Source organism: Lissotriton vulgaris, chromosome 6, assembly GCF_964263255.1.
Source record: "Lissotriton vulgaris chromosome 6, aLisVul1.2, whole genome shotgun sequence".
Lineage (NCBI taxonomy): Eukaryota > Metazoa > Chordata > Amphibia > Caudata > Salamandridae > Lissotriton > Lissotriton vulgaris.
In genome coordinates this window covers 1,751,914,940-1,751,929,763 of record NC_141694.1, presented here as the reverse complement: position 1 = coordinate 1,751,929,763, position 14,824 = coordinate 1,751,914,940, and the positions used below count along the sequence as shown (strand labels likewise).

At 43.4% G+C, this 14,824-nt stretch overlaps 1 protein-coding gene across 2 annotated transcripts in view; it reads right to left on the bottom strand.

Moving 5' to 3' along the window:
- The window catches only part of LOC147709416 (xanthine dehydrogenase/oxidase-like), a 736,168-nt gene that overhangs the window by 552,020 nt on the left and 169,324 nt on the right, over positions 1 to 14,824 (bottom strand). For both annotated transcript variants that reach the window (XR_015296692.1, XM_086927985.1), the window contains exon 10: positions 8,421 to 8,513. Coding sequence is in view for 1 of the 2 variants with exons in the window: in XM_086927985.1 (XP_086784111.1) it covers positions 8,421 to 8,513 (93 nt within the window). In the remaining variant the exon portion in view is untranslated. The remainder of the gene's footprint in view (positions 1 to 8,420; positions 8,514 to 14,824) is intronic.

Genomic DNA, 14,824 nt, shown 5'->3' with positions numbered 1-14,824 from the left:
CGTCGCAAGCATTAGGATTTCTGCTCACCTGTGATCAAGGCTGCAACGACAGCTGAAACGCGTAAGGTTTAAGACAGAGACTGTTTCTCTTGGCTGAATAAAGCACAAGTTACCCCACGATGCCATGGTCAAGCGTTTTCCTTTCTGCTGGAAGGGAAAGTTGTTGGTATGTTAATGGAGGCTGCTCACCCCCAGCGCTGTGACCGCCCTGTAAGAGGTTCGCTGCTCCATGTGGGCAAAAGGAGTTGGATATATATATATATCAATGATATTACTTGGTCGGATGATCTTATTCTAATCACTATGGATGTTACATCCCTTTATACATCGATCGGTCACAAAGATGGCATTAGAGCGATTGAATATTACCTCAATCGCAGACCGGCATGTTTTACCCTTCACAATAAAATGCTAGTAGAAATGGTCAAAGTTTGTTTAGAACATAACTACTTTTGTTTTGACAACACCATTTTCCAGCAAATAAGGGGAGTAGCTATGGGGGCCTGCTTCTCCCCCAGTTATGCCTGCCTCCATATGGGCTGGTGGGAGGAGCAGGTCTTGAAAAGGGAACACGAAAATACTCTGAAGACACATGTCCCTTTATGGCTGAGGTACATTGACAACCTCTTCATTTTATGGAGAGGGTCGGAGGTAAAAGCTAGGGAGTTCATACTAATGTTAAATGACAACCTTTTGAATTTGCAATTTACTGCAAATATGAGTAAAACCTCTGTAGTCTTCCTGGATGTGGAAGTGTATATCAACAATAACACCTTAAGCACTAGACTCCACCGAAAGCCTACAGCTGGTAACTCTGTTCTCCACGCCTCCAGCCATCACCCCCAGCACCTAATCAACAGCATCCCCTATGGGGAGATGCTGCGGATTAAACGCATCTGTAGTGACAACAAGGAATGCAAACTGGCTCAGGAAAGTTGCAAGGAAAGGTTCCTTCAAAGGGGATATAAACCCGGAATCATTGACAAGGCTATTCGTAAAACTGAAACTTTGATTCGTGATAACATCTTAGCCCCGAAAATTCCTGCTATGGCCGATGACCCAAACAGTAAATTACGGGTCATCATTACTTACAATAAACAACAAATGGCCATCAGAAAGATTCTCAGGAAACATTGGGATTTACTGTTGAAGGATCCGGTCATAGGCAATGACTTGCTTAAAGACAATCCCACTCCCTTGATAACTTTTCGGAAAGCCAGGTCCATGGGAAACTGTTTAAACAAATGCAATCCTGAGGTTAGACCTCCATCCAATTGGCTGTCCAAGCAAAAAGGTTTTTTCAAATGTCTCCTATGTAAAGCCTGTAAACATGCGAAAAATGTCAAAGAATACAGTGTTCCATTCTTGCCTGACCCTGTTAAAATTAAGCGACGCATAACATGCAAAAGTGAATATGTCGTATATGTGTTGGAATGCCCCTGTGCATTACGCTATGTGGGCAGTACTAAGCTACCGGTACACATGAGAATCCTGCAACATCTCAGGGCCATTAATAACAAGGATCAGGCTTACCCTGTAGCACGACATTTCCAAGCTAAGCATGACAGTGACAACACCTTGCTTCAGTACTTTGCTGTGGATTACATACCCTTTTCACGTAAAGGAGGCAATAGGGATAGTGCTTTAAGAGTACTAGAAACTAGATATATTTTGGAATTTAATTCCAAGGTCCCAAATGGTCTTAATACCACGGAGGACTTATATACTTGTATATAAACTATAATATCTCAATTCTATTGTCTCCATACTGAACACTGGGGTTTACAGGCTTACAGGCCAATTTGTTAATAAATTAACTGTATAATTGTATAGTAACTTTTGCTTGTCAGCATGTCCCAGAATCTTTTAAAGTCGCCTTTTTAGATGTCTCTTGCTAGTCTACATCTCTGCGCTATACAACATATTTGAGTATTACTCAAATTTTTAAATCACTTATACACATTACATTACATGGTATCTCTGTTATTTGTACAGGGTCTGATATGTTTGTTGATTATATTATATCTCTTTCACTGTTGCACTTGTTATCACTTTATTTATTCGCCTAGACATTTTAGGCAGCTGATAACATCGATCCCTTTATATCCCAGGACCCCTTTGCCTATTTTGAAGTGCTCGCCCACTTGGGCTATATTAAAAGAAACAGCAAATTTCTAGACTGCTTTTAAAGTGAATGGATACATATATATAACTTTGGATGATTAACTTATAACATTGGAGAATCGTCTTTTAATATATCTCTAACTTATTTAAATATGTATATTTATATATTTTTATATACATGATTTCTTATTGAGATGTAATTATATAGATTTTTCTGTATCATTGTATAGGTGTATATTTATGAATTTATTTGTAAATATTATCTATTTTTATTGTATATAATATCAATATGGATTGTACATATGTATCCTATCAGCGGTCTTGTCTACATTTACATCATTGCACAGTCTGTTTTTTAGTTCTATTGTGCAAATGTTACAGCTGTTTTTCATTACTGATTGCTTGTCACTTTAAAAGAGGCATGGGTCCATGAGTAACGCGTCATGTGATCAAGGTCCAGGTCGGACCGAAACGCGTCATGGCGGCAGACTGATGCAGGCGAAACTTTTCTTTGAATAAACTTTGAAGAAAGCACGAAATACTGGGTCCGCGCTTGTCTATCCGAGTCCTGTTGTCGATTGGATTCTTAAAGATAGAGTACTGGAATATATATATATATATATATCCAACTCCTTTTGCCCACATGGAGCAGCGAACCTCTTACAGGGCGGTCACAGCGCTGGGGGTGAGCAACCTCCATTAACATACCATGGTCAAGCGTTTTCCTTTCTGCTGGAAGGGAAAGTTGTTGGTATGTTAATGGAGGTTGCTCACCCCCAGCGCTGTGACCGCCCTGTAAGTGGTTCGCTGCTCCATGTGGGCAAAAGGAGTTGGCAATATATATATATTGCCAACTATATCCATATATAACATATATATATATATATATATATATATATATATATATATATATATATATATATATATATATATATATATATATATATATATATATATATTACCTACTGGCGATAGCCAGTAGGTATATATAGTTAGGATTTTTTCTCTATGGAACTTTTGAAAATTCTATGCCTAATAACTTTGGCGTTTGTGGACGGAATTGGCTGAAATTTTCAGGAAAATGGCACATTTTGTTTCTGAGCAGCCCCTGAAAATTTGGGGGGGGGTCGTCAAGGGGGGGCCGAGAAAAAAGGGGGGTCCCAAAACCCGTTTTTCCCATTCATTTTTCCATAGGGCGGTTGGCCTCACTTTTAGCTCGAACGGCTGAATGGATTTGCACGAAACTTGGCAAAATTGTAGGGACTGTTAGCCCGATGTGCCTTTGCTAGGTCTCAATATATGTGCTTCAGTGGATTTTGAGAAATTAACGTTTAAAATAAGATATATATCTGTAACAGCGCTCCGGGCAGCGCTCCGGTTCGCGTACTTTTCGCGTAACGGAACTTTGCGATGCGAAGCTGATTGGCTCTCCAGTGTCTGTCAACATTCTAAACAGTCCGGAGCGGCCGCCATCTTGTCTCTCGGTAGGATCGAGAGACAAGAGGAGGCCAAAACAAAGGGGGAAATGAAGGAAAGGGGGCAAGGTAGACCCCTTCTGACCCCCTAGGATTGATGAGGGGGATATTATAGAGCCACGCGGGGCCCAAAAAAAAAAAAAAGAAATTCCGATTTTTTCGCCGTAGAGACGCGTCTTGGTACGCGAACCGGGCAGCTAACCGGGAAGCTAACCGGCAGTGTAACGGGAGTCTGAGGAGTAGCTGATTGGCTGTCAACATTGTAAACAGTCCGGAGCGGCCGCCATCTTGTCTCTCGGTAGGATCGAGAGACAAGAGGAGGCCAAAACAAAGGGGGAAATGAAGGAAAGAGGGCAAGGTAGACCCCTTCTGACCCCCTAGGATTGACGAGGGGGATATTATAAAGCCAAGCGGGGCCAAAAAAAAAAAAAAACATCCGGTTTTTTAGCCGTAGAGACGCGTCTTGGTACGCGAACCGGGCAGCTAACCGGGCAGCTAACCGGGAAGCTAACCGGCAGTGTAACGGGAGTCTGAGGAGAAGCTGATTGGCTGTTATCATTTTAAACAGTCTGGAGCGGCCGCCATCTTGTCTCTCTGTGGGATCGAGAGACAAGAGGTGGAAAAAAAAAGGTGTAAATGAATGAAAGGGGTAAGGCAGACCCCTCCTGAACCCCTAGGATTGATGAGGGGGCTATTAAAGTTCCCTGGGGGGTGAAAAAAAAACAAAAATTGCGATTTTTCGCGGTAAAGGTGCTTCCTGGTACGTTAACCGGGCAGCTAACCGGCAGCGTAACGGGAGTCCGACATATTGTGTTTTTTTAACGTTTGTGATATGTGCACGTGTGGATTTTGTCTAATTAAGGTTAAAAAAATATATATATATCTTTAAGCGTGTTCTGGCGCGCTTACGTTTTGGGTTTGGTTTGCACTGCAGAGACGATACGTCACGGTTATGCGATGCATCATGAGGCGTCTCACGGGCTACGTGATACGTCACTTAATAAAGAATATATTTTACAGCTATAGATATTAGCTTTTAAAAAACCAATGAAATTCACAGAAAAAACCATAGGTTATAGACCATATATAGTTAGGGATTAGCATTTAAAAAACCTTATTTTATTTGCACAAAACCATTGAAATTCCATATATAGTTAGTTGCACTAACTATATATCGCGGACCCGCAATCCACTGCTAATGATGTCACATATTACATCATTCATGACATGGTCAGTGACATCACTGATGACATCACTGATGACATCTCAAATGACATCACTGATGACATCACTGATGACATCTCAAATGACATCACTGATTACATCACTGACATCTCATTTGACATTACTGATTACATCACTGATGATATCATTTATGTGATAATACATCTTCAGACTCTAATATAACCTTAGATACACTCAGTGTAAACAGGCACTCACAGACTGTCACACATCCATGGAGTTACTCACACACCTAGTCAGTCATGCAAAGAATCAATCACATCTCCATTTCCTCAACTATACAGTTATACACACCTTACTTATTCAAACATATACTAACACATATTTACTCTCTTATACAATCCTTGATACAAGTTCACAATGATTCATACAGCCACTCTCACATTCACTGGCTCTTATGTTCAGATATTTATATATGTCAACTCTCACATGGAGTGTGTTTTACATATGTACTTACTTTGACATGTAGCACTGAGATATCCATTCACTCACCAATATACTCATGCACACAGTCAACTGTCCATACAGCTGTTTCTACATGCACTTTTGAACCCATACACCTAGGGAATCAACTGCTCACACATCTATGCACAGAGTTATACACCTCCCAGCCACCCACACACATACTCAGTCTCCCATACAAATACTTGGGCAACCATTCAATAACCCATATAGTTACTGATATAGCTACTGATTTAAACATGCAGCAGTTTACAGAACAACATAAATAATGATTGCCAAATTAAGACACTTTAATCACTAACCCATGCACTCAGTGAGACACATTTAATCATTCTCTCATACAGTCAGTCATGCACCTACTAAATCCTTCATCCAGACACTTATACATCCACTCATTCTTCAATATGTAAGACATATTTTAACTTTACAGTAACATACAGTCACTGGGTGTTGTCATCAGTGATGTCATCAGTGATGTCATCAGTGATGTCATTTGAGATGTCATCAGTGATGTCATCAGTGATGTCACTGACCATGTCATGAATGATGTAATATGTGACATCATTAGCAGTGGATTGCGGGTCCGCGATATATAGTTAGTGCAACTAACTATATATGGAATTTCAATGGTTTTGTGCAAATAAAATAAGGTTTTTTAAATGCTAATCCCTAACTATATATGGTCTATAACCTATGGTTTTTTCAGTGAATATATATATATATATATCCAATCCAACTTGCCTACAACGTGCATGCAGCACAGACAGGTACGTGGACAACGAAAATATTGCCAGAGACAGACTCCTTCTTTAAATGTGATTTATTCAATCAAATCCGTGAAATGGTGCAAGCCTCATCAGACGCGTTTCGGGCACCAGCTGTGGCCTTGCTCACTGATAACAGCCAAGCGTGCACCACAGTGTTAAATACAAAACCACATAGCGCGCCAAAAAATCACAGTCTTGAATTGACATAGATAGAGGACTGGTATTTTCATCAACTGGAAAGTCGTGTGTAATGGACTTGCCATTTTGGAATGGGGTAATATGCATAATGATCATTTGACTTGTCATTGCCTCAAAAATAAATAACATACAAAGTTTATCTGACATAATTCGATAGACCGGAATTGCATAATGCAATGCTTAAATTTGTACCTGAACACTTCGGAGAGCTTAATGGTTCAACAAATTGGGCTTTCGGCAAATATATGGAAAAACACGTGCAGCGTACATTGTTATTGGCGTGTTACCAATACATTCTTAACGAATTCGCAATTGTGAGTAGACCTGTTTGCAAAGGGGTGCATCGAATCCCTCCAAATCCCCAAATACCAAACACCTAATACATTTCGATTCAAAAACTCGGGGAACACATAATGCCTACGCAAAGAGATAACAATCTTCGTCTATCCATCTCTAACGCTACTACAGGGTGGGCACTCTTATTAAAGTGCATAGTGCATATGTAAACAACGATAATGTAAACAGTAGACTGGTGCAAACTGATCCATGCGATCCAATTATTAAAGTGCGTTGTGCATGTGTAAACAATTGTATTGTAAACATTATGATAATCCAACCTGGTCCATAAATTGCAACATATGTTTGTATAAATACATTAATTCCTATTTTTAGTACCCTGCTGATTCCCGGGACTTCGGCTTGAGATGTTGGAAGGCATCGCAATCCGTCGAATTGTGGTGTTCGCCCAGACACTACATACAGATAAGGTGTGGGTTTGTCGTGGACATTTGCAGTGAACAGGAGGTACACCTTTTAAAGCATCGCACACTGTCCCAGACGCGAAGCGTCAAAAAGGGGCATGAAAAAAGGCTAGAGGAACCTCTTACTCCGGATCTGTGTTGCAAGCGGAAAACAAGGAAACTGACGTCAGCGCACCGGGAGGGACTTATATGACCTCGCTGACTTCACGTACGTGGAGAAAGGCTTGTAGAGGCAGCACCAGATGAGAAGTAAATCACAAAAGCAAAGTGTTCTGAAAATAAATTCTTCTTTTATTAATCTTTTTATTTTTTTGGGGGTGCACAGGACAGCCAACGCGTTTCGCTCCCCACCTTTGGAACTTTGTCAGGGCAAAGTCAAAGAAGATACAATATAATCGGGAATGTACTGATCCACATCAGGCAAGCGGTTTGCGAGTCTGTCTAGAGATTTCAAAAAGGCATGTAATGAACAACACGGAACGCATAAGAGTATATGCTGAGTATGAGTAAGATGCCAATCAATTATAAGATGAGGTTCCAAGGAGATATCGGTATAATGAAGCATCAGGGATATGCGGTTTTCAATGAATTCCGTTTCTTAATAGCGATAAAGTATCTCCTGAGAGAGCTGAGCAACCCTAATAAGCTGCCAGGTCCGCTCGTTCTTAGCAACAAGTAGTGTCCACCGCAAATCCCCCGTGTCAAACGCCAGCCGTGGACGACGTCCGGGCTGGGTCGTGTGGCACCAACTCTCGGCGCACAGAGGTGCTGCTGCAGAAAAAATTCTGTATCCAGTCTGACGCCTGGGGATATTCTAAGTTAAGGAATTTGACTGTTTCAGCCAGAAACACCAGTAGTCGAATAAAAAAGCTGAGAGGACTCCTTTCTTTTTGAGTTGTCACACTGCTATCTAATTCTGCATGTTTTCCCACTCTCCCTTTTAATTGTAATAAAACAGCCCTACATCTGCAGACAATTATTAATGGTCATATTGGCTGGCTCGGGAAATGTTTCACAGTTACACCAACCTGTCATGAGCAAAGAACCTCCAAGGAACGTACCAGGATGTATATACAGCTCCCCTCCCCCATATATAAATTCTCACCATCTACACTATGCCTGTGCTTCTAACTGACTCCTCTCCTTCACACAACCCAGCATCCAGAGCTAATCCTGCTCTGTTTCCTTGGTCACCTTTCCCATACAGGTAAGCCTCATCTCAGCTACTGCAATACAGTGGGACCTGAAGAGTCTCCCATTGGCACTACCTATCCTTTCCCGTCACCTGCTCATGCCTCAGGCTGTTGCATCATGAGTCAACAAGAAACACAGCAAACCCCCACATAATATTAAATGACAAAGAAGAAGTGTACTCAATACCATGTACTTACCCTCTGCAGTATGGTGGACGCTTGTCATTTCAGGGATTAAAGCTGGCGCAATTATGATTGGGTAGAGCATGTTCTTAAATTTCATCTCTATGCCTTCAAATAAAAAGCACAGAACAAGTCTTGGTTAATTCCTGCAACAGTCCAGTGGCTTTTCAGAGAGTCTCTGAAAGTAGTCCTCACTGACATACTGAAACAGCATCACTCACAGGTTTTCCTATTCTACATTTTGCATTTGAAATACAATGCAAAGCCCATGAACACACAAAGTCCATTTGAATGTATAGATCTGGGGCACAAAAAATGCAAGTGCCGGCTATATACATTTCTGGAAGGATTAATATTGCCATATTGTACAGTGATAAGAGTATCAGAGCACAAACATATTTACCTTACATGAGTTGAACATATTTACCTTATATGAGTTGCTATTTGGTTTCCAGTTTTATTAGTAAAGAGACAGAATTATTCATCCCTGTAAGGGACAGGAACAAAATCTTATACAAATGGTCCAATATTGCCATACTACCGGCTAGGGGCTCAGGTGATGACACGAGGAGGCCACAGACTGAATGGTCTGTAAATGTCACAAGAGCCTTGAGACATGCAAGCTATAGAACACTTATTTAATTCAAGAAACAATATCACCAAAGTCTCTAAACATATTAAAACATCAAGAAAAAAAAACACTCTCATATATACAGTATTGACCCACACTCAGAAAATTAAGGTGTTACGACACCGAATAGCAGATTTTAAAACAGAGACTAATCTCAAACTAAGCCAGTGGCAGTTAAGCATTTGAAGTAATTTAACGCTGCATTGCATCCCTTGAATTTCAGTCTCCTGAGGATACGAATTAAAAATGTATGTGACATCGGCTGATAAAATTTACAATAAAACAAGGAAGTGTCACAGAGTGTGTGTGCGTGATGCTTCGTGTGGGCTGCTACATATGCCTGCCATATATAAGTGGACGAAAGAGGAGCAGAGTAGCTGCCCGGCTGAGCCTAGTCTGAACCTGGTGAGGAGCATCCACTCCCAGGTGTGTGGCATCAGGTCCAGATAAGGATCCAGTCCTATTAAAGTTTGAATCAAAACATTCTTGTAAGGAGATTTCATTTCCTCTGTCTTTTCCCTTTCTCTTTCCTTTGCAGCCCAAAAAATCTTTGTAAGCCACCCTTTATCTTTTTCCAATCTGTAACAGCTAATGGTAAATAGATGTCTCCCAAGGTTAAGGGAGCATTCCCTGATATACTGGAGCCAGGGGGGGGGGTTTTGTCACCGGGGTTGTATGTTAAATAGTCTTCCTAAACATCTGTGTTGAGTGAGCTGTGGTCGTTACATCAAATCGAGAACCCCACTTATAAGGGTGCTAATTAGATATGGTCCTCAACGCAGTCCAAACTCAATTCCTGATGTAGTGTATAGTGTGGGATGCACATGCCAAGGGTCAAGAAGTGCCTACGTATCCTAATCTCCTCTACTTGTAGACTGCTCACATCTCTTTATCCCTTTGTATTTCCTCTTGCATATTTCCAAAACTGGGCTGATAGGCTTTTCCTTATATTTGAGGCGAGATTCAAAATGTACCCTCCAGCTCGTATGAAGCACATTTACCTGTTAGCAATAGATGGGGCCCATGTACCAGAATGTTCTAAGGTTACCCCAAAGAGGGGAACTCATTTATCCTTACTAATGGTTTGCTCTTGATAGATAAATAATGGGTCTTCAGATTTTTAGGACCACTGGCCATAAGGAGTGTTTTATAGAGCTTAGTTTACAACTTCACTCGCTTCATGATATCTACAAAAGCATCAAGAAGAATTGCAAGAACATTCTAAGCTCTGGCAAGAAAGTCTGCCACATCAGCATTTAAGAAGATGAGAACAGGCTTATTTTTGACTACCGGCATGTCCTGCCGTTTTTTTAATTAGAGTAGCATCAAGGCCAATAATGAATAACAAAAACAGAATTGGGGCTAAAGCACAGCCCTGGCATATGCCACCACCTGTAAAACAAGCATTGGCATAGCCAAAGGTCTCACCTTTGGGACCTTATAAGTGTTTAGCAATGCAGTACATTATCCTCCACTAGCTGGGAGGATCGACAAAGCAAGCTGATCGATGGGCAGACTAGACTAAGCAGCAGCGTTGTGTCCGACCTGCTCAGTCCTAACTCGTAACCCAATGTGACGGTTCTTGTAAATAACCCATGTAAATGCCGCTGTAGACAAAAGTGCAGACAGTACACAGACCTCAGCACAGGGAGCTGTAAGGCTGCTGCCTTGTTTACGTGTGAGTTGCGACCCTACTCGCCGGGTACGATTCAGTACCTGAGCCTCTCCAGGGCGCCCCTCTCACGGCCAGTCTTCACACTCCATACACAGCGGCCTGAGCAGGAAAAACCAACACCATCAGCCAGAGCTCAGCGGGTGCTCGATAGCTTGGCGCTCACCAGCAGAAAAACAGCTCGGCGATCTGCTCTGCAACCTTCGCAGGCCTCGGCAGCTCGGCACTCCACTGAACCGGGTTTAGCCTACCCTTTGTGTCAATGACATGGCTGTAGGATTTTAGTTTTGTAATCTTCTCGAATCCTGCCCATTTATAGACCATGAGCAAGTGAAGGCTTTCGATTTTCAGACATAACAGTATCTACTTTGAGTATCACCTACTTTGACAGTATGCATAAAATTAAATGTACTGCGCTTGTCTGGTTTATGTAGGTGGAGCTGACGTCTATGTTTAAGTCAGTCAGTTTCAGCCTGGTAGCCTTAAGGATAGCACTGCTTTTGTGACGTTTTACCTGACCCTAACATGGCTGGTCACGGCACTCAGCTTTGAAGCATGCGCACAAAGGTTTCCGTACTTAGGAATATGTAACAGTAGAATATTTGATATGCACAAGCTTTCACAGGCTTTGTGGTCACTTTCGCATGAAAACTTGCTTGTGCGGCAGCAGGACTGAGAGTGAGGAGACTTTCATTTGAATTCTTTATTCGATGATTAAAAATCACCATAAAAGTACAAACAATCATTATACATTGAATTCATTTCTTTAAAAACAATCAGTCAAATTAGCGTATAGCCCAATATGAATACAGCAACAAAATCCCCGTAAAATGGATAAACATTATGATCCATTGAAACCAACCACTGAGTTTTCATCATCATCGGCCCCCCCTCCTCTAGTTACTCTTAATCGTACAGCTACTTTAATGAGTGAGGAGACTTGTGCTGATCCTGTGGAGACCTCAACATGGCCGTGAGTGAAGGGTTCCCCCGTGGGGTAGAACCCCAGGGAGGGAGGGAGAGGAGTGGTATGCCAGACCTGAACCCAGGGGGTCCATCAGGGTTGTGGGAGACAGAACTCTGCAGCATTACAAATGCATTTAATCAGCGCGCGCCCCACGCTGAAAGTAAAAAATGCATTTAAACAGCGAGCGCCTCGCACTGAAAGTAAAAAAAAGCAGCAGGGGGAGGGAAGAGAAGATGGGGCTTGCAAATGATTCCCTTGCGGGAGCGAGCAGGAACCATCTGTTAGTAATTAACAGATGGTTTGAAAGCTCGCTCCGTCAAGGAAATCGCCGAAAGTGCACGCGTTGCCATTCAAAGCAACGCAATGCATGTACGTTTTTGCCCGGAAAGCTGTGCCGATTACTGAAGGTCTTTTTCCTATGCAGCACATGCGCGCTGAATAGGCGAGACCTAAAAAGGATCAAGGTATTTTTCACCTCTCTCAAATTTTACCGAAGCGAAAATATCAAAACAGAGGGCGCACAGCAATTCAACCAGCCCCCCTCTCCCCCATCCAGGTCTCTTGATAGCAAAAGTTCCCACAAATTCGACCTGTTGACACTATTAAAGGCACTGGAAACATCCATAGGGTTGAGTGTAGAGAACTGCGCTGTGCAACCTTATATTTATTGATCAATAAATGCAGATGAGACATTCCCCCAGCTCCATTAAGGATTGTAGCACTAAACATCTTTGTCTACTCCTTAATACGAGGTCGTTGCACCGACACACTCAAGAGATTTTTGATCTCCTCTCGACGACCAGTCCTACCTGTCTGATGCTCACTGAGACATGGCTCAATGAATCCTCCCACCCGGACATTGCGGCAGCCATTCCCTCTGACTATATCATCCATCGACAGGACAGAGACAAGGGTAGGGGGGGAGGAGTTGCCCTGGTTGTGAAAAAATCTTTTCCAAGCACGGTCACGCACACAAATACCATCGCAGGGGCTGATTCTCTTGCCTTTACCATCTCCCTATCGCCTCAGCAAGCGCTGAAGGGTCTGGTTGTTTACAGACCTCCGGGCCCGGTGGGATCCTTTCTTGATGATCTCCAGCAGGTTATGTCGGTCCTTGTTCTAAGATCGGTGCAGTGCATACTGGCTGGAGATTTTAACTTCCATATGGATGATCACCAAGACCAGGATGCTATCAAGCTGCTGGATATTGCATCTACTCTGGGCCTTACTCCCTATATCTCTGGCCCGACCCATGATAAAGGCCACACACTTGACCAGGTTTTTTCCACCTCACCTATTATGGCTGTAACACTTCTGCCAGTCCTATGGTCTGATCATTGTCTTGTTCATTTCGAAATATCATCTACTACGATTTCTCCGGCCAGTGTCACGAGACAGCAGGGTGGCAGCTATAGGGCACTCCATCGGGTGACTCCGGATCTGCTAGCGCAGGCTCTGGTGGATCACCCCATGTCCTATACGGGTGACCTGGAGAAAGACCTGGAGAGCCTGCAATCCTGGCTCCTTGCTAGATTAAATGAGCTCGCCCCACTACAGCCACCCAGGTCCGCCGCCCAACGGGTCTCGGCCCCTTGGTTTACGGAGGAATTGGCTCATCATCGTAGGCAATGCAAAGTCGCTGAGCGGGCTTGGAGGGTCCAGTATGAGCCTGAGGCTAAACAACTCTATAAAACCATATCATGATCTAATACTTCAGGGCAAGAAATGTTATTTTGCCAAAAGGATTGAAGACGCGGCAAACTCCTGTAAGGAGATTTTTTCGATTGTGCGCGAATTCACCAGCCCGCGGTCAATCTCAGGACGCTCCGGCAGAGACCTGGGCCAACACCATTGCTAATTTTTTTACCACCAAAATTAGGCAAATTCAGGACTCTTTTCCTCTGAGACCTATAGATGACCCGTCAACTCTGCCGACTGAGACAACTCTCCTCTTGTCTCCAGGCCCAGTTCTGTTAGACTTCCCGCCTCTTTCGGCTGCTGCATCCTTAGCCTTGATGAGGAACCTTAAATCGGGCTCTCCGCTAGATCCCTGCCCAGCAAAATTCTTAGCGAGAATGGCAGACGCCGTTAACCCCATAGCCAATCCCATTCCTAATCTTGCCCTGAGTCAGGGATTTCTGCACCAGTCCTGGAAACAGGCCATGGTCATCCCTCTCATTAAAAAGCCTAATCTTGACCCAGAAGTGCCGTCCAACTATAGGCCAATCTCGCTCCTTCCAGCACTTACCAAGATCCTGGAGAAACACGTACATAGCGTGCTTTCTAACTTCCTGGAGTCACACGAGTTGCTCCATGAATCCCAGTCGGGCTTTCGTTCCAACTTGAGCACCGTGACGGCGCTCCTGGAAGTTTCTGAGATCGTGAAGGAGGTGCTGGATGCCGGAGGCAGGGTGATGTTGGTTATGTTGGACCTGTCGGCGGCGTTCGACACCGTCCCCCATGAGGATCTCCTCACTAGACTACACGACATCGGACTGGGGGGGACGGTGCTCAACTGGTTTCGTTCCTTCCTAGCCAACCGCCGGCAGATGGTCTGGGTCCCACCTGGGTCTGCCGAAATGCCGCCATTGGGAGTCGGAGTGCCTCAGGGCTCTGTATTGAGCCCCACTCTTTTTAACATCCTTATGACCCCTCTGGCGACATTGGCAGAGTCCTATGGGGCCCGGATCGTCTCCTATGCTGACGACACCCAGCTTCTGTTCACCTGCGGTAAGGGCGAGGAGTTCGATGGAGAAAGGATCCGTGAGTGCCTTGGGGCTGTTTTTAATTGGTTCCAACACAACAGCCTCAAGTGCAACTCGGATAAATCCGAAATACTATTCTTCGGATGCCCATCGGAACCAGATTGGCATGGGTGGTGGCCTGCTGACATGTTCCCTCCAACTCAGTCATCTAAGTGGGCTAAGAACCTGGGAGTAAAAATTGACAATAAGCTTTCGCTCAAATCCCAGGTCTCTACTCTTACGGGAACATGCTTCGGGATCCTCAGAATGTTGCGTAAGTTCTTTCCCCTTCTTTCTGAGGAACATCGGAGGATTACTGTCCAGGCACTTATAGGATCCAGATTGGACTATGCAAATGTCCTATATCTGGGTCTGCCAGAATATCTCCTTCAGCGTTTGCAGGTG